This window comes from Paramacrobiotus metropolitanus, unplaced genomic scaffold (genome assembly GCF_019649055.1).
Source record: "Paramacrobiotus metropolitanus isolate TYO unplaced genomic scaffold, Prichtersi_v1.0 Parri_scaffold0000027, whole genome shotgun sequence".
Lineage (NCBI taxonomy): Eukaryota > Metazoa > Tardigrada > Eutardigrada > Parachela > Macrobiotidae > Paramacrobiotus > Paramacrobiotus metropolitanus.
The window spans coordinates 785,353-806,322 of NW_026570247.1; the positions used below are offsets into that span (position 1 = coordinate 785,353).

Genomic DNA, 20,970 nt, shown 5'->3' on the forward strand with positions numbered 1-20,970 from the left:
TGATATGCATACGCGGACACGCCAGAGTTTAATATGGAACCAGTGGAAGCACATTCAATCAAGCCGCGGCTGTAGTGGTACGAGAATTAAACAGCGGTACATGAAACCCGAAGGCGCATGGGGAGGTAAGGGCCGGAGTGGAAGAGCGTAGTGGAAGCGGGCTGGGCTGTTGCTGGGTCAACCGTTACGACCAGATCCACGTCGTCTAGTGGTCGTTGTCGTTGTGGTTGTTGGCGTCGGCTTCTTTCTGCAGCAGCCGTATCCACCAAGACAGCTCTGGAACAAGTTGCAGTGATAACGGTTTGGGTCATTGCCACAGTAGCTGTCGTTTCGGCAAGGATAACCATCCCCGTAACTGTAATGTGCGCAGGCATGCATTATATATCCGTAACCATACCTAGCCGCTAGTGGGTGTGTCAGCACGCAGCGAACATACTTACTTTCACTTTTTCAGCCGCAACAGCTTGAGCAGCGGGTTGTTTCGCTGCACCATTGGTGTAATGCAACACGGACACTCCTAGGACTGCAATGGTAACCCAATAATACATTTTTACAGACACCAGTGAAAGTGAAACTAACTCGCCCAACATATGCAGAGCACTCTGTAGAATAACAATGGCAATGGACACAACTCACGGAATACAATTTCTGTAACACTCGCTTTTATGGGCTGGTCGTTTTATCCTTGTAAGCGGTATTTTATCAATTTTCATTTGAAGTGCATAGTGCCGACTCGTGCAGCCTGGGAATTCCAAAAGCAGCCGCTGCAGATGCGGCAACGCAAGTTTACCTAGGTTTCATGAGACTCTCTGCAACTTCTCGGGAAAAGGTCCGCATTTGCGCGGACGATAGGCAGCTCTTTGAGGGCATGTATGAAGAAAATGAAGACAACTTTCAATGGAAACTCTCCAAAAATAATGACACAGCACCATAATATTACCGGCAAAGCACTCCAAACGATGAATGTGGTGAGTCACTGGTGACGATGAATCAATGCCCATAAACTGAATTGCCAGTAGGCAACGGCTACTGAAACCACGTTGATTCGAGAAAATCAAACCGCCACTAGATTGTGTACAAAGCACTGTGTGAGTGTGTGCTTTATCCCACCAGCAACCGCCTTTCCCTCACCGTATATATGGAATATCGTCAAAGTCCATGCGGTGGAATTTCCAAACACCCTTCGAATTTCAAACTGGTTAACAAATTAAGCCAATCAAGTACTAAGCGAGTGTCAATTCATTTTTTGGCACTGAATTAAACTGGAAACGTTTGCCATTGTTAGCCGACATGGCACAGTACATCTACGAAATAATTAACGCTGTAATAGTCGATCAATTAACTAATAGTCCGGTACTAAGATGATCATTAAATAGTATTAATTTATAATACTGGCTATAAGCAAGCACGCCGCCAACACAGATAATGCTTTCTGTTGCGAACTGAGGCGAAACGCTTAACAACCTGTTTGCTGGGTTCGTCTGCAACATCAACATGTTGGCACACGATCGTAACACTTGCAGCAGGGACAGACAGTCACAGACCACGGCCTTTTTAGAAATATTGGTGGTAAATTTGATTAGAAAAGATTGATGCAGTTCTTTTAAAATAAATTACTTTAGAGGGCTCGTGAAACTACGAATTATGTAGCTGATCTACTGATTCTGCTGCGATAAAACCCATGGCAGCTAATCAGACTTTTTGTGCCGGCAGCTTGCATGGGTTTGTCGTTGTGCGGTGGTTTATAACTTTATGTAGGCGGTTTGTCGGTTATATTCAAACAGCGATGCCGACTCGATGTAGTCCCAGATTACCACAAAGAGCAGCGAAAACCGCTCCAAAACAGGTTTACTTTGAACGTTCGCTGTTTGCCACCAGCTTTCCTTTCCTTCTTCATACAAAGTGAGATAATCATTTATTACGATTCCTAAATCACGCGGCTACAACCAGATACTAAGCCGTCCTTAAAATTTGAATTACCAGGTACATAAAACCAAATCATTTACATCAATATCGCCTTTAGCATTATCGAGCGGTTTTAACACGTAGCAGATCAGTGACACTAATGAATGGCTGTTCGAAGAACGAACCTAAACGCGCTTCCCCTCAAAACCTTTACAACCGGCTAACTTCAAAAGTTCCTCTGTCGAATCGCTTTCATTAGCATTCCCAGGATCGCTATACGTACAACAGGATAAGAAGAAAACAGTGATTTTAAGTCTGTAAGAAACGGTTTATGAATTTCTGCTGCATGTGCCGCTGAGCTAATGCGTCTAACCGACAGGAAGGTGGGTTAGTACATAGTGGACGTTCATTGAAACAACATCCAGCTGCCTGCCGAACTTCGGCAGAGTGATAGATGAGTCGTCCGCCTGTCTACCGGACAGCATCCACCTTCCTGCGGAAATAAGCCAGAATGGTGGACGACTCGTCCACCAATCGGCCGAGCTAACCCGTCGGTGTCGTGTCGTCAAACACGTATTACAAAATAATAGCGATGTTTAAGGGAAGTAGCCCGTTACATGGTAACAAATTCGTGTACATGCACGAAAACTTTCAGTGTCTCGCAGTCTCTAACAGATTTTTGTTTTGTTTTGTGTTCTTCTGTAGCTAGACGACTAGCATGCACTGGCGTGAAAACCGTTTGTGCGCGCAACATCCGGTTCGGGAGTTATGGCTGTAAGAAAATTCCAAAAAGTTTAAATGCATTCAGGTGTACCAAAAGTCCCATTATGGACCGATCTCTTTTAAATTTTGCACGTAAATGCATATGGTCATGAAGTTTTTACACGTATTATTCATGACGTATTATTCGGTTTGACCAAAGGAGCACTTTTTAACCCTCGAGCATTATTTTATGATAGCCAAGCTATGCAAATAAGCATTCCGGGAAAATGCAAAACACGATGTGTTCCACGGCTTCGCTCGTATTCGTAAACCCTTGCGCACTTCGTACGTAGCTACAGGTTCGACTTTGGTTTGACAAAACTGCTCTTCGTTTTCTATTGAAAAAATAAGGACACAGTCATTCTCCATGAATTACACAGGGCACCGCGACATTTCGCCGCGGACAACTAGTCGCGGGACGTTTGGTCGCAGACATTTCACCGCAAGGCCATCTCGCCGCGCGACGTTTCGTCGCAGGACATTTCGTCGGTAGGACCTTACGCCGCGAGACTTTTCGTCGCATAGCCGTTTCGAAGCAAAGCAATTTCGCCGCAAGGATATCTCGACGAAGCGACTATCAGATAAACAATTTACTAAGATAACTAAAAGAGTCAGGAAATGGAAAACTGAAAAACAAAACCAAACGAACAACCTAAGAATCCCAAGAAACTTAAGAAACCTTAGAAACTTAAAAAATCTACGAAATTTAAGAAAATTAAAGAAGACCTAAGAAAAAATCAGAAAACCTAAGAAAACCTAAGAAACCTAAAAAATCTAAGAGACCTAAGAAACCTATAAAACCAAATAAAATTTATGAAAGCATAAGAAGACCTAAGAAAGTCTAAGAAAGACTAAGAAAACCTAAGAAAAACTAAGAACAAGGCTAAAAAACTGAAAAATTTGTGAGAATTAAGAGCGGTGAATTATTTTGCGGTGATTAGTCGCATCGTTCGAAAAGTCCCAAGACGAACTGTCCGCAACCAGACGTCTTGTGTCGAAATGTCGCAAGGTAAAATGTCTCAAAGCATAACGTCCCCAACCGAAGTGTCCCAGCGTCCGAATGTCCGGCGGCGAAATGTCTGCGCGGCGAAAAGTCGCGCGTCGAGTTTGAGTGCGGCGAAATGTCACACTCCCAATTGTCCGGGTGCGATTACACAGGCAGCTCTTTGATTTTGTTTTCTTATGTTTTCGCTTTACAGTCCTGTCTCTTCACAGTTGACTCTTAACCGTTAACTAGCTTCTGTTCAGTCAGAAGACTCAGAACGCATATCTGTAGCTAGGTAAGAAAGAAGCTTAGTTAGGACAAAATTGTTTTTTCAATGTGTAAATTCGAACTTTTTAATTAGTGTCTTTTGGCGCAGGCTTTTTGTTACAAAAGAGAAGATCGTTGCTATGAAGACGGAAAAAACTCAATAAAAAAGGAGAGAAAATTCAAGAGAAGCCAGAAGCCATACATCCCAAATGACAAAGTACTGCCCCAACATGCGAAATGGGTTCGTCAGTGAACTGCTGAATTGTTCCCTACGGCTACAGCTGTGAATCAAGCCATCGACTTTCTGCAACCGCCAGTCGTGTTGTCCATCAGCCGCCGTTTCGAACGGTTGTACTGCCCATCAGCTCACAATTATCCTCGTTGCGCGAGAACTCAGTCTGGTTCAGGTCAACAGCCGCTGCGCCCGTAGGCATATCCACCGCACAATCAATTGGCACGTATACGTCCCCGGGCAGGAACAAGCCCGCTATCCAGGATATCTTGAATTTGAATACAATGTTGAAGTCCTCCCATCCCTCGCGCAGCAGCGCGGAATTCCTCCACCAGTGACGGAATCCGGCGAACTCGCAGCCGCAGTGAAGGCGTCTCAAGTAACTGCGATATCGTTCCGAGAACACCGGGTTCTCCACCCCGACTTCCTTGTGATAGATGCCGTACTCTAAGCTCAGCACGCGCAGGTCCGGCAGGTCACTGAAGGCATCCGCCTCCAACGCGCGAATCGTCGTCTTTACAAAGGAGATATCGCGCAGTTGCAAGGAACGCTGGAAGTCCTCCCGGCGGACGTCCAGATCGTCGCAGTGTTCCACCCACATTTGCAGCGCGTTGAAGAGGTCGTATTTGTGGATTTTGTTGGTGCTGCGATTGTTGACACAAGACACTATACTGAAGGACGTGATCAAGTGGCGTACGGGATCCAGGTCCGCCGCGGTGACCACAGCCGTCTGGTTCCCGGTCAAAGTGAGTTCTATGGGTCGTGGCAGCAGCCGCGCTAGGGCATGCGCTTTTCGTCTCAGCTCCTGCACAATTCCATCGGGCGTAAAGCAGACTCCGAAGGCCGCTTCCTCGTCTCGCGTGACATTGTCGCAGTGGCCGTAATTCAGATTGACGTTCTCCCAGCATTTCATCTTGGTCACGACGCGGCACACTTCCTCCGTCGCCGGATCACTCGTCCACACCGGGTAGCTTCGTTGCGCGCCGCTGTCGTTCTTGCATTCGGGATGCCACTTTTCGCCAACTGCGAAGAACTCGCATAAACTAGACAGTTAAGAGTTAGCGCTGTAACCGGTGCACTTGGCGAAGTGATCGTCGACACAGATGAGGGCAGACAACCGGCTGGTTCAGTGTTTGTAGCCTTCCCGCCCTTCGTGACACAGCTGATGACGCGCGACCAGTGCATGCGGCAGTTCACGGCCAACTGCCGCCCGCCGGGGTTCTCCGTGCACAACTGCAGCGAGCAACAAGGCCTGCTCTTGAAATGCGACAAACAAGTAATTTCACGCGAAGTGCATCAGTTGGCCCTGTCTCTATCCAAGCCGCCCCTCAAGGCGGTCCGTGTGGACCCCTTCGACGGGGAAGCGGTGACCTTTGACAACCTCTCGCCGGTGCGCGAACTCACGGTAGCATTCCGACTAAGCTATTGTCGTTCTCCGCGCGCCACCAGCAAACTGTCCAAACTGCGTTTCCCGAATTTGCTGGAGTTCACAGCGGCCGACTGCTTTGATTTGGACGTGCGACGCGACGATTTCTGGCACTCCGCCAAGCTCCGACTCATCCAGTTCGTCAATTCAACGCTGCGATCATTGGAAACTGGCACTTTCACGGACCTTCCCGTGTTGCGGTTGTTGACGCTGGAGAGCGGTTGGCGAGAAAGTGACTGTTATTAGGGACGCGTGCGGGATTACCTGTCGCGACTGCACTGCGGCTGTCAATACCGATGGTTCCGCCAGCGGTGGGCTGTCAACGGCTTAAAGCGTAACGCTGGCGAAGGGGAAGTGTACGAGATCCAGTACGCTTCCTGGGCCAATGCCAAATTTACCAAAGAAGACGTCTTCGTGCCCGTTAACTGCGCCGCTCCTTTCCCCAACGGATCCGCCTCCGTCGACTTTGCACAGGAGATGTACTCCCTCAACGAGGAACGCTGTAAGGGGCTGCATAATCTATAGAAGTATAAACAATTCAGTTATGTTTAATATAAAGTTATTATACGGTCACGTATTGAAAGATCACATGAAATGCAAACTACTCCTTGGGCAAGTTGTTTATTAATAATACGAGTACATTAACGCTAATGTATCGAGAAACGCTAACGAGGTGTTGGGACATTGGCCAACCCAATGCTCAACTGCAAGGTCTCAAGGTAGCTGCAGAACATGCTCGACCACCGGAAGGAATGCTTGCTGGCAAAGAATGCGGATTTGGGGTATGCAGAATGCACCTGGTGCGCGCTCGCTCCAGGAACCCTGATTCGTGGCCAGGGTGTATATGAGAATGCGAATGCTTGCTGCGTTTCCTTCCGGTGCGGTTCCGTGCGTACCGTGGCGGGAGAGAGCAGTGAGATGGGTTGTGCCTTTAATCAATGTACAAGTTGCTAAAGGGTGGGATGGTGGGTAAAGAAACACACCAAAGGTCACTCACAAATATTGCAGGTGGAAAAAACAGAAAAGAAATTTACCGTACAAATTCTTCAGCAAGAAGAAAAGAAACCACAATTATCAGACGCGACAAAATGACTTCAAATCGCAACTCTGCTATAAAGAGAGATATATGCACAACAGCAACAGCGTGATGAACAAAGGCAAGATGGCGTCTGGCAAGAGGTCAGCCAATCACTTGCATTGGGAATGGCTTTGCGGATATTTTGGGAACTTTCTATAGGCCAGCGTTTCTCTCAACAGCGTTAACCTAAGTTAGCGATATAATCGCTAACTTCTATTAACGCTAATGTATCGAGAAACGCTAACGAGGTGTTGGGACATTGGCCAACCCAATGCTCAACTGCAAGGTCTCAAGGTAGCTGCAGAACATGCTCGACCACCGGAAGGAATGCTTGCTGGCAAAGAATGCGGATTTGGGGTATGCAGAATGCACCTGGTGCGCGCTCGCTCCAGGAACCCTGATTCGTGGCCAGGGTGTATATGAGAATGCGAATGCTTGCTGCGTTTCCTTCCGGTGCGGTTCCGTGCGTACCGTGGCGGGAGAGAGCAGTGAGATGGGTTGTGCCCCAAACAGTCAGGTATTGGGAAAGGGCCGAATGTAGCGTTGAAACGATGCGGATTTCCATCGTCCTTTCTTGCAAATGGCATCCACTGGTTGACCGTCCGCTGCTGCCGCAGTCGCGCCGCCAATGCGAAAACTGTGAGATGAATAACGCATGCGGTCACAGCTGTCCGGCAAACATTTTTTCAGCGCTTCGGTAACATCGGAGCGAGTGAGGAATCGTCCGGATGCATGCATGAAAAAAGGAAAATTGGCAGGGTAGAGGAGGCGGCGAATTTCACTATAACCGGTGCAAACGTCATGAACAAAAGGAGATTCGGCACGCTGCATCGTCAGGGTGACTCCGTTCCGTCGCTGATCCGTTTTCGACTGCTTGATAGTGCAACGAAGCATGGTGCGATCATAATGCACATCGTCCAAACACAACGTGGCGTCCGGATTAAATCTGGCTGGCGAAATGCTCGTGTATTCGCTTACACGTAGGAGAAAATGATGGGCTAACGTAAAAGCGGCCCCAAACATGCGTTGGTCGATGTGTTGATTCGACGTAAGATGAAGGCGCGAGTGTAACTGCCGTAGGAGATCTGGCGTTATGGGTAGCCGTTGATCTTGGTGCACTCCGTTCATTCTGCGAGCACCTTCAAGAATCGCTTTCAAACGAGCTGACTGCGTGGGATCCGGCCAGTTGTGCATCACATGGTAACGTGCAATAGCGGACAGATACACTGATAAGGTGGAGGAGGCGATGCCAGTGTTAAATAGATGCGTCACGTAATCCTCCACTAAATCTGACGAAGCCGGCCACGGCGAGCGATTCATGGATTGGCAGTAGCAGGTAAAGCTGCGCTCTCCGGTTGCATAAGCTCGTCTGGTAGAAGGAGCCATTCCGGCTGCGAAAAGGTCATCGGGAGTGAAAACGGACTTGGATTGAGCCCCTGCAGGAGCGGTTGGAAGCGGCTTAGCAGGTCCGGTAACTTGAGTCCTTCCGGCTGAGCAGTTGGAAGCAACTGTCTGAATCGGTGCTGCTGAAAACGAGAAAGCGCACCAGCTAGTTCATTTTTTACTCCGGGAATGTGCACTATCTTAATAGCAAAATTAAAATGCGACGTAACGAAATGAATGCGGCGCACCAACTCCATCACAGCCGTGTTTCTACATTTACCACGCGACCATACCTCAACAGTACCCGTATTGTCGCTATGCACAACGATTCTTCGCGTACTCAATCGTTTTTCCCATACAACGCATGCTACGTAAATTGGGTAAAGCTCAAGAAACGTTATCGAAACTCGTAACGTTAACAACCACCTTGGCCAAACACCCTGAAACCACTCACTTCCAAAAACGCCTGCATAACCGATAGAACCCGCCGCATCAGTATATAAATGCAAAGATTCTGCTTCTTGCCACACCGGTGTGAGAAAACTAGCCGAACCATTCCATAAAGGCAGGAACTCTTGCCACCAGTAAACGTCTCGCCGAAACTCAGTTGACAAATGTATCGTGTGATGAAGCTTTACTGCAGTACAGCTCAGTTCAATCATGCGTCTGAGAAATATTCGACTTGCAGGGATGCATTTCGTAACAAATGACAAACAACCAACCAAACTCAACAAGTCCCTTTTCTGACACTGCTTCCGATCTGCAAATGACTGCAGTAATAAACTCAGTTCATCCATACGGCTGTTTGATACCGACAAGGTAAAGTTAACGCTGTCTAAAACTATACCCAGAAATTCAATTTTTGTGTCCGGCCAAACTAACTTTTTTGTATTTACCGGAACGCCAAGGTAATTGCAAACAGAAACACACTGCATGACACCCCTCCTACAGCTATCACTTCCTGGCTTATCCACTTTAAAAAAGTCATCCAAATAATGCAAAAACGAATCATTGCCCGTACACTTACGAAAAATATACTCTAATGCTGTAGCGAAAATGTCAAACAAACGCGGACCTGACCTTAAACCGAATGACACCACTGTATCGAAATAATAATGACTTTCCCAGAAATATCCTAACAGATGCCACTCGTCTGGTCTAACGGGCAAATTACGAAAAGCGCTATCAATATCAATTTTAGCCATCAAGGCGCCTCTTCCTGTCTGAATTATTAACTGAACTGGGTCATCAATTCCTATATAAGCCATAGAATACTTATCTTTCGGTATAAAGTCGTTCACGCTGAATCCAAAAGGCTGGGATAAATCCATAATGATACGATGGCCAATGGGCTTTTTTGGTCGCAAGCCGAGAGCATTGGTTACAAAATCCGGATGCGGCGGCTCAGTGAACGGACCGAGACAATGGTGCGCGGCTAATTCTTTTTCTATCATGGATGAAATGACGGATGGGTTTGCCAAAGACGATTGTGCATTAGAGGTAAACCGCCGGATCTGCGGGCCTTCGTAACCAATGCTAAAGCCGTACGTGAAACCCTGCAAAAGGAAGTGCATAGCATCAGTATCTTGATACTCTACCAATAGCTCCGCCAATCTATCGACGTTGACTGGTGTTGTTATGCGCGGATCCGGTCCCGGACACAGTGCTCGCGCCGGCATTTGCGTTGCGTTGTCCACAATGCTCGAAAGAAGTGTGATCGGTAGCCCGGCACTCCCCGCACCGATGCTTGAAACGGCAGCTGGCTCCTTTTGTGCAATTCCCGTAACTCCAGTTCCTGCACACGTCTGGCGGGATGTGTCGAAAGGGCCGACCCGCAGTCGCCGTGTCGGCGTGACCGAGTGCAGGTAACTGAAGAGTCTTCGGGCACTCTTGCACAGTATGATCCGCCAGTGGGCAGGTGTGGCATAGAGGAAGATGGGCACGATTAGGCAGACGGGCAGCACAACGGTCGAGCAAGCTGCGGTCTAATCTGCTCCATTCGTCATGGTTTGTGGTATCACGGATCCGGTTGGCCCGAAAAGTCTTGTCGTACTCAAGCCAAACGACTGTAGAATAGACACCAGCCAGCTCATTTACAATGGTCTGATAAGCATCCAGCGGGTCTCGTAGTCCAGGATAATAGAAAGAGCGCACACGTCGAAACACGATAAACGCTTCGTTTCATTGGTTCAGCGACGTGATGGTGACCTTTCGAGGCTTTGAATCGGATAACACGTAACTTCCATCCTTGATCTCAATCTTTGCTTCTCCTTGAATGGGAGACATGATACTGTTTGCCCGCAACAGTTTGTCGAGATCCACATTGACCGTCAGGTCATACAACTCTTCAAGGCACTTATCATTCACAAACGGGAAGCTGGCTGGCAATGGCGGAGGTTTCTTGGCCTGTGCTCTAACAGCATTCGCTGATCCAGACAGTTCTGGCTCCATAACCTTCTGGGTTAACTGCATCAGCTGGTTCTGTTGATTCAACATCAATTGCATCAACAGATTTGCGTCAATCTGCGGCGATATCTGAGCAACGGTAGCGGGAGGTAACATCACCACATCTGGCTCCGAGCGGGTCACCGCATCTCTACGGGCGATCAGTTCTTTAAGGTTTCGCTGGGCCGCTGCAATCTCGTCTTCAACACTCCCTGCCGAGGGCACCGATGATGCAGGCGACTTCTGAACTGGGCTGCTACGTGCTGCAGGCTGAACTGCCATAGGAGCCTCCACAATCTCCGCCGGATTACCCGCATTTCTGGAACGCGTTACTCGCTTGGTACGTGGCACCGCAGCCCTTCGCGCCGCTCGCTTTGGCGGCATTCTCACGCACAGAGTCTTCAGAAAGAAAACACACCAAAGGTCACTCACAAATATTGCAGGTGGAAAAAACAGACAAGAAATTTACCGTACAAATTCTTCAGCAACAAGAAAAGAAACCACAATTATCAGACGCAACAAAATGACTTCAAAGTGCAACTCTGCTATAAAGAGAGATATATGCACAACAGCGTGATGAACAAAGGCAAGATGGCGTCTGGCAAGAGGTCAGCCAATCACTTGCATTGGGAATGGCTTTGCGGATATTTAGGGAACTTTCTATAGGCCAGCGTTTCTCTCAACAGCGTTAACCTAAGTTAGCGATATAATCGCTAACTTCTATTAATAATCACTAATAAGTAAAATACAAAAATGGTACGAGTATATTTGGTAGATAGGTAGGACGCTTCATCGCAGACGGTTACAATTCGCGGCCGCTACTAAGCAAATCTTCCTCTACCGTTCAAATCACTTCAAAAACTTTGGAAAGCGAATTGCGCAGCCCATTGGACATTTTAGCGCATACTAACTGTAGTGAGGGTGGTTGTGTGCACGCTCTACTACCGCTGCTTACTGGTTTTAAAACTGAATGGATCGAATCAGTTGTGACCGCACAGCGCCTTACAAGCTTCGATTTCTGTAAGGCTGTGTATAAGCCACACCCATTGTGTTCACCTCTGCGCTAAAAATTTCTGAAGGAACTGTAATTGCACTGCCGAGCAGAATTTGTTGGTCGTCTAATCAAATCGGGTCGTTGCAGTTGGCGAAAAGTGGCATCCCGAATGCAAGAACGACAGCAGCGCGCAACGATGCTACCCGGTGTGGACGAGGGATCCGGCGACGGAGGCTTTCCTTGCAACTGCGCGATATCACCTTCGCTAAGACGACGATTCGCGCGTGGGAGGCGGATGCCTTCAGTGACCTGCCGGAGCTGCGTGTGCTGAGCTTAGAGTACGGCATCTATTACCAGCAGATCGGGGAGAAGAATCCGGTGTTCTCAGAACGCTATCGCAGTTACTTGCGACACCTGCACTGCGGCTGCCAGTTCGCCGGGTTCCGACGCTGGTGGAAGAATTCCGCGCTATTGCGCGAGTGGAATAACTTTCACATTGTATTCAAATTCAAGATATCGTGGGGTGCCGGCTTGTTTCTGCCCGGAGACGTTTTCGTGCCAATTGATTGTGCAGCTGAGATGCCTGTCGGCGCAACGACCGTTAACCTTAACCAGACTGAGTTTTCGCGCAACGAGGATAACTGTGAAGTGATGAATAAGACGACTGTCTGATGGTCTTATCCACAATGGTCTTATCCACAGCCATAGCTGTTATGCACACACACAATTCGGAAATACAGTAACGATCCCAGTTTGCACGTTGCAGTTGCACGCCTGCGGTTTGAACCTGCAACAGAAACATCACACTCATATTTTGCGCGGACATCCAGAAAACCCAACTGTTTTAAAAAGGCATAGTGATGAATGAATGAGTACATGTCATTCGAAGGAAAATGTTTGCTGCGAATCAAAATTTATAATAGTGCCATTGCGGCTTTTATGTCCGAAGAACTGGGGAGTGGTTTGGCCTGATTCGCCTGAATATATTGAATGTAGGAGCATATACGCAAATTGTGGGAAGAAACGCAAGTAGCTAAGAAAAGAACTGGCGAATAAGAAGCCACAATTATTTACCGGACGGGTTAACTGTTTCTAAGCGAGAGAAAGCCATTAAAAAAGAGACAAATAGCTAATGTAAACTGACTGTAAGAGATGCGCATGCACGGTAGAGTATTTATATAGATGTGGACCTAAGGGATGCACTGTCAAATCGATTAAGCAATGGCAGAAACTGGAAAGACGTTACAGGAAAAAACGTGAAAACTGCGAAGCGGAGGGCCATGTTGGAGCAGACGGCTGGAGTGGTGGGTCAATAGTCAGTAGTATCAGCTCACTGGTGGCCTGCTGCACGTCGTCTGGTTGGTTGTCGTTGTTGGAGTCCGTTTGGGTGGCTGGAGCCCGGGGGAATGACTGGAGTCCGTTTGGTGGTCGTGGTAGTACGCAGACGCGATGCTGTCCCGAATTCCATAAAAAGGGGCAAGAAAGGCTCGAAAACAAGTCTACCTTGTTGGATCTTCCGCTGTTTGCCACGAGACGTTTCCTGAAACTTTGCTGTTACGCGTCGTTGAATTACTGCTGATAGTATGCAGTTTCTGGAGAGCATGCGTGCAAACGATGAGAGCGACATTTAATGGAAGCTCTCTAACAGTACTGACACGAGGCCCGTTATCGGGAAAGAATTCTGCTGAACACTCCAAAACGGTTGTGTTACTGGAAGCGGCTACTCAATAACATACCGTAAAACTGCGTTCTGACTCAGCTTTCGCAAACTTGTCCATGCAAGTGGAGACGAAATTCTCGATAATCCGTGTCTGCAGACGAAGAACGATGAGCTCGCTCTTCAGCACTATACGACTCCGTGGCACTTCAATTCTGTCATCGGTTCATTCCTTAATCCATTTTATTCCTACGCCGTTGTTTTTTAGACCGCTTCGTGATATGCAGGTCGGCTTGGCTTTATTTTTGCGGTGCCAAAATGTTGCCTTGTTGATAATTACGTTGCGTTAAAATTTGCTTTGATCGTTTTCGTGAAACTGTGAACTACATGTATTGACGATCTTGTACTGTACAAACCAATAGGACAATAAAGGCTGAAACACATGTTTCTCTCTACGAAGGGCATACCGAAAGTAAATTTCCCTATTTTGCCTCCTCGCCGTTTGACGTAATACACCAGTGACGGGTGTCTTTTAGCAGAATCGTTCTTTACGTAAACCAGTGAAACAAAAATCAGAAGGTTCCATGAAGAACTGGAATAATAAACAAAAACAGCTGGGCGTAAACGACTTAAAGTGTGAACCGGAAGTATTGTTGTATTATGTTCCTTTTATGATCAACTAAGCACACCGTAGGTTTCGATAAAGTTTGTACTGCACGGACAAGGACAATTCGTTGTACCGAATGTCGACCGCAATACCTCCACGAATGCGACGACAAAGAACATGAGAAAACATTGAATACTGTATATACATAAGAAAACATAGGAAAACAAAGACAATTTAGCTAAATAGTAAACTCTAGCTCCACGTCGTGGCGGGTCGGCATCGTGTGGGTTCGAAGGAATGGCGGAAAGTTTTGTGTTTTTTGCCGTCCGGATACTGATTGGGCTGCTTTCGATTATTTGTGAAACCTAGTTCAAACAGGTTCCTAATTTTCTGAGAAAGTGTTTTGAGAAGGGCATTTTCTTGAGCAATTTATATTGCTAGAGGAGACAAAGTAGGGAAATTGAGGCAACTGAGGAAAGTTTACCTTCGGAATGCCCTTTGTAAAAAGAAGCAAGGGAATTAAGGAAAGAAACGATGACAGCACTGCAGTGAAATGGTCTCGTATAGTACTGAAAAGGGAGCTCATCGTTCTCCCTTAGCAGACACGAATTGGCGGGGATTTCATCCCAACTTGCGCAGATAAGTCTGTGAAGATAAGTCAGAACGCTACTTTTTCAGCAGGCTATGAGCAACCGATTCCAGTAACTCAGCCTTTTTGGAGTACTCAGCAGAATTCTTTCCCGCTAACGGGCCTTCTATCAGCCCTTTTGGAGAGCTTCCTTTCAATGTTTTTTGGAGAGCTTCCATTAAATGTTCATCTCATTTTCACCACGCTTGCTCTCAAGAAACTGCGTACCGTCAGCTGCAATTCAGCGCTTTAATAACTGCGGAGTCTCAGCAAAGGTCTCATGACAAACAGCGGAAGGTCCGAGATCAACTTGCTTCAGACCGGTTTTTGTGGCTCTTTGTGGAATTCTGAGACTGCGTCGAGTCTGCGCCAGTCCTTCGACAAAACTAAAACTAGAAAAGTGCACTCGCTTTTGGCGGACACTGTATGAACGAAGCGTAGCAGGAATATACGATAAAAATAATATTATTTTATATTTACATGGTTGCCGGTACCATTATATGATGTTTACAGTTATCGTATTAATTGTAGTAGTACAATGTACCGTAGTTAATCTTTTACAGAGCAGCGCTGCAGCAGCACATTTCGCTGTTCTGAGAACTGCGTAAAATTTGCTTGGCCAGTTTCTTCAGCTGTGGAGGGCAGGGAGTAAAACGTGGCAGTGGCACCTGCCATTGGCACTGCCAATGGCATGGCAAGCGATAAAACCTGGAGACTCTGGCAACTGGCAATCGATAAAACCTGGCAGCCACATAAAGTGTGGCATCACATATAAGAAGCAGATTCGGAGTATTTGGTCAACTATAGTTGCTGGAAGCGTTGCCAGCATACGGTCAGTTTCACATGTATAGATTTAACAGCACTGACCATTCGCGAAGTGCGTATGTAATCGCCGGCATAAAAACTTCAAAGGTCACATATTGACCTTTAGAAGTTTTCGTACCGGCAAAACTCCATGTGATTTTATTTTGCCGTCTGCACAAAGTGCCGCAGTATAAAGAATGAGAGGACGTGTTAAAAAGACAATCGCCGCACTTTCAAAAGGCCTCCGCCCGAATGTGCCAACTGCGAACAACGTGCTTTAATCGGTAATACCGGTAAATGCGGTTGGTTAATACACAAAGAGATACGCCACAGGCAATACGCATGTTGAAGGTGCTTTTCTTAAATTTTCAAAATTTGCATATATTCGTTGAATTTTCATGTGCAAATCGCTACCGTAAGTTAACGCCACCAATGAAGCATTTATTTATTAAATCTGCCAACCGAACCCGAAATACAACTAGCAGGATCCTTCATGAAAACAGCTAGGAATGAAAAAGTTTAGAACAGTTTTACCAATTTATCAAGTTAATTTTACCTATTATCTTTTGGATGGCCGCACTGCGGCACAATAGCATCAGCAGACTACATAATATAATTAAAACACTTTGTGGGCAGCATTTACAGCATGTACTTGCAGTATGTCATGAACTCAGCTGTACTCTAGGGGTTAACCCCCAGAATACAGTCTTGACTAAACAGATCGTTTGTTAACTGTAAATAGGTAACAGAATTATTCATTTATGACGGTACCGGTACTGGATAATTACCAATCAAAACCAATAATTGTTAGACTAACGATACTTCTGGTACTGGACCACTAATTCACATACCTTTCTTGTCATATAATTCATTTATTGATAATATTAATCGTAAGCAGTGTAATGCTAATTCGACATATCTGTACACAGAGTAGTACTCCACCTCATGCCCAGTTTTGAACGCCAAACAATTTCTGAGGAAAAAGACTGAGCAGTTATAGTGTCATGATTGCTTGTAAAACATTACGAAATCATCTCTGCAGAGAAAATGGCCGTTCTCGTGTGGAACAACGCTTTTCTGTCATGCTCTACAGTCGTGTTTTGACTACAGGGTCAACTACTACAGGCTAGGTCCGGCGTCGAGAGCTTCTTGTTTGGTGCCGGTTCGGCTCGGTTGCTCGTTATAATGTGAACTTTGATGCTATTCCAAAAAAACCGGCGCCTTGTTTACACATCTTTACATTCACAGGGTACTGGTAGCTCCACAAACACCTACCCTTATCTTCTTGTTTTGGTAGCTTATTATTTGACCCGTTTAATTGCCCACAACGGCGAAAACAAAATAATATACTAGTACTACGACAGAAGCAGATGAGCTCGAGCGGTAGAAGTTAGCATACTGTAGTAGTATTCCGCTGGGCGGTGTGTGACAGTGCTGTTTGTGTGCACTGTGCAGTACTTACATACTAGTCACTAAGTCAGTAGCCAACTAGTCAGTTGCGTTGATCCGTTTTACCATCTGAACCTGGGTGCGACCTTATTCTTTGTGAACCGAACAATTCCGGCACCTGCCGTTACCGTCGAGTTTATGAAAATTACGGATTCCAGCAGGTTGGATGGGACCGCAACGGGACGGGCTACGGAGAATTATTTCGTCTTAGTCTATATAATAATTTTTACATTCTCAGCATTCGACTATTATGCCAATTTACGTAAGTAATAAGTATGTACTTTGTACTATGCACTACATAGTTTAATGATTAATCTGCATTCTGCACCTCTTTTAGTATTATGTGATTATTATTGAATTTCAGTTTTTCAGCCTGGCGTTTACGTCTTACGATAAGCTTAAAGATATCTTATTTTATATTTTCAATTCACTATATTTAAGACAACATATTTTAATATTTTTATAAGATATAAATATGTGTATTTTTAAAATACCTATCATAGCCTCAGTAAGAGTACACAGTTATGTTAATTAACTACTCAGTTAAAAGGTTCTATGCCCAATAAATTTTGAAAACATTTTGCGAATTATGCGTACTCCTACTTGTACAATCGCCCTGATATTTGCTGTACATTAACAGCGGCTTTATTATGAATCCATAACTTTAAAATAATAGCTATGGCATTTATGATTTTAGTCGCAGCACTGTACAACATTAACTGAATACAAAAAGTACGGTATTACTGTAATTAACGTAGAGAACTTGTTTGTAATAATCTTTGCACTGACCGCAGCGAGATCCTCTGGTTAGCAACCGCCCGCTAGTTATTACGTAAGTAGTATTATTTTAGTATTTATACTGGTAACACCAACTGACGCGCAGTAACACTTTTAAATGACCTTTATATTCTATGGTGTGTAGTCACAGTGTACACAATAGATTCTTATCGCAACACAAAATGGACCTACGATAGACGGTACGATATACGGTAGGCTCTTCTACGTCATCACGGCGTACCCTTACCGGACCGTTTGACGGTAGGATTGACGGTAGAAGGCTGAGATATCGTAATGCCTACCGTCGACATCTGCGATATAGCAACCACCTCAGTGGCAGTGGCATGAAGCACAACGTGCAGCTGCCAAATCATGCAACTTTAAAATTGTTCTGGTAGATTTTAATTGTTTTGATTCATCAGAAAAGATATTATAAGATAAATAAAATTCTAAGAAATTTTTGATACCAAGCGAGTGCAGTTTATCTGAAAACGAACTATTCTGCAGCCATGCGAATTTAGCATGCAAAGCTTACGGAGCCGTTGGTGTACCCTGCGCGAGCTGTTACTTACTTAAACTCCATAGGCGCCTGTGTTAAAATTTAAATGCTCGTAGAAAGATTCATGGGCTGTTAAATCTGGCCGTTTTGGTATTGAAAAATAGTTTAGCATTTTAGTTTTCATCGAGTTTTAACCTGAACGATTGTTACCATCTGCCAAAGTCTTAAAACCGATCTGAACCGCAGCATGTTTCACGTCAGAGGCAGGATTGGACCGTATCGTTTACCGTCTGCGCGTTGCGATCACTTTAACTTATCAACGGTACGGTCACGATACGGTGCCCCACCGTATCGTATACCGGACCGTATATCGCGACTGTGGGGCGATAATAATCTAATTAAAGAACACGCAAAATGTTAGATGCATACGGTCTACATAATAATAATAATAATGGAAAAGCTTTCTAATAGCGAGTGTTGCACGGCTTCCTTGCATTTTAAGAGTTCTGCTACGTGAGTACCAACACATCATTACAAAATCCGGCTAATGCACGCTACGTTACTTTACTTCGAGACTCAGAACATAATATTTCGTTTATTACTTCAAACTTTGAAGCAATAAAACAACTTGATTTTTGCTGCTATAAGTTAAAGCTTCACCGGTAGACACCATGTAGTTGCACTTTTAACATACTCTAGGATGTACCGCTGAAGACATGGCTTTTCAGTTTATTTCTAATTTTTCTATAACAGTTACAACCGGGGGGCTTAGTAAGTGATGCGTCGGCTGCATCTTCTACCGCGCTAGCTAGCTGGCACTGTACCCTACTCAAGAGTGTACCGCACTTAATTAGAGGATTGCAGCACCATATTCCATCGCAAAGCATATTTTAGCGGGGATCTTTAGGAAGTGCGGCGATTGCATTTTTCGCACGTCCTGTCATTCTTTTTATTGCGGTACTTTGCGCAGACGGCAAAACACATATGCGACCTTTCGAAGTTTTTATGCCGTCGATTACATACGCACTTCGTTCATGGTCAGTGCTGTTAAATCTATACTTCGCCTTGCCCATTATTTCAATCAGTACCGCTTTAGGGATCAATATATTAATCACTTTACCGAATTGAGAGCCTTTGTGGCGGGCGGCTACATGAACAACCACGGCTGACTGAAATGCAGTCTATGCATTACCATTCAGTCTATGCAGCCTACGCAGCTTATCAGTGTGCAATCTATGCAGTAAGACCAGCACTGCATCTATGCAGTAAAAGTGATTAATATATTGATCCCTAAAGCGGTACTGATTAAAACAATGGGCAAAGCGAAGTACATGTGAAACTGACCGTATGCTGGCAACACTAAATACTCCGAATCTGCTTCTTATGTGTGATGCCACACGTTATGCGGCATCTGCCAGGTTTTATCGATTGCCAGTTGCCAGAGTCTCCAGGTTTTATCGCTTGCCATGCCATTGGCAGTGCCAATGGCAGGTGCCACTGCCACGTTTTACCCCCTGCCGCTGTGGAGTAATGTTCTCCATGTCGAACACTCATTGGCAGACATTGAGCTGCCTAACGCCAGACACACCTGGCAGCCTTTTTGTAATACTGTCTCACATATCTCAGTGATAATTTTAACCAAAAGCAATTTCCCTATTGTTTTGATTATTCTTCTGTGTTTTCTTTCTGTGGCGTATCGTCAACGCCTGTTCCAGCTTCCGCGTTCGAGACGGAAAGGTTATGGATTTCTTTAAAGATCCCCGTTTTCGTGCAGAAATGTAATCTCACCATTCTTCCCAAAGGTTACCTCTTTGACGTTGGGGCAGGTGAAGCGAAGGGCAATGCAATAGCTTTTGAGGGATATTTCTACCGGTCAATGCCGCAAAATTTGAAAAACCTAAAGGGCAAAATCTATGGGCCAAATTACGACAGACGTTCTTCTTAGCGAGCAGCAAGCTGTGCCGGGTTTAGAGCGAGGCATTGTTAGACAGATGTTTTCGGATCCATTCTACAGAAGGGCAACGGACATTCATCTGACTTGTGTTTTTTTTTGCCGCACACGTTACTGTGCATTTTTCTCCAGCGGCTAAAGTATTCAAAAGCGTTTTTAACAAAATGTCTGCATGGTGAAATTCTACCAGTTAACACATATAACACTGGTAGAAAAGGCATCGGTACCAAAAACAAGACGCCACGGCTATTACAAGCCGTGAGTATAAGCAGATACAGCCTTCCCCTTTTATATCAGGGGGCGGTGACCGATGGACGGACGCCACCGCCTATTTGGGGTGTGAGTATATAGGGCCATGGCGCGTATATCCATTTGATAGGAAAAGCAACCAAGTCTTCTATGTTCAGCGATTATGGAAAATGTGGTGTCCGTCACTGCCATAATATGCATGTGTGCGTTGGCTACGCTTCGGTTCAAAACCGTTAGCAAAACACAACGACAAAGCCATAAAATCTGCCGATACCAAAAGCGTGCCAGCAGTACATGGTTTTATCATAGTAGATCAACCACAGTACATAACCCGCAGATTCACAATACAAAAGTTGTATTCTTGCAGCAACTGCCTCAATCTTCTCTAATCAAATCTACCAGTCTTTCAAAAAAGGCTACGAAACACATGCTACATGCTTTGGTTCTTCATTGATGCAAGCGCTACGAAACATATACAGCTTAGGACAAAATGGTCGCATACCCAACATCTCCACATTCAGTACGAATGCAGCGCAGTGCACTGTACGACTGAGTTCAAAATATCCGTTTCGTACAAGTGCATTGCACCGCTTGCGTACAGAATGCTGGGTATGGGGCTATGCGACCATTTAGTCCTACATTGTATGAATGATGTCTGGTGTTAAGCATGCCTGAGCACTTCGCAGATTCAGGGATCTTTAATCAAGGCTTCTCGCGCAAGGAGCACCGGGAATGTGGTACGACGGCAGTGCATTTCGGCACTCCTCGTATAAGTGACGAAAAGGGCTTCGGTACCTGCCACTGGCGGCCCGTCCCGACAACCGCTCTCACGAGGTCGAGACTTGCAACACCGACATGGATGCCAACACTGA

At 45.7% G+C, this 20,970-nt stretch overlaps 1 protein-coding gene across 3 annotated transcripts; it reads right to left on the reverse strand.

Moving 5' to 3' along the window:
- Positions 1-6,412: 6,412 nt before the first annotated feature.
- On the reverse strand, positions 6,413-11,049 carry LOC129587968 (uncharacterized). 3 transcript variants are annotated; one of them, XR_008690419.1, is made up of 3 exons: positions 10,953-11,049; positions 7,127-10,882; positions 6,413-6,808 (listed from the first exon to the last, which is right to left on the reverse strand). XR_008690419.1 is itself a non-coding variant. In XM_055481947.1 (2 exons), the coding sequence occupies exon 1, from the start codon at positions 8,039-8,041 to the stop codon at positions 7,169-7,171; it is 873 nt and encodes a 290-aa protein (XP_055337922.1). In that variant the 5' UTR covers positions 8,042-8,190; the 3' UTR covers positions 6,413-6,808; positions 7,127-7,168. The 3 variants fall into 3 exon arrangements, 1 of the variants encoding a protein (XP_055337922.1); XR_008690420.1 differs by having other exon boundaries at positions 10,958-11,007; XM_055481947.1 differs by lacking the exon at positions 10,953-11,049 and having other exon boundaries at positions 7,127-8,190.
- Positions 11,050-20,970: the final 9,921 nt, after the last annotated feature.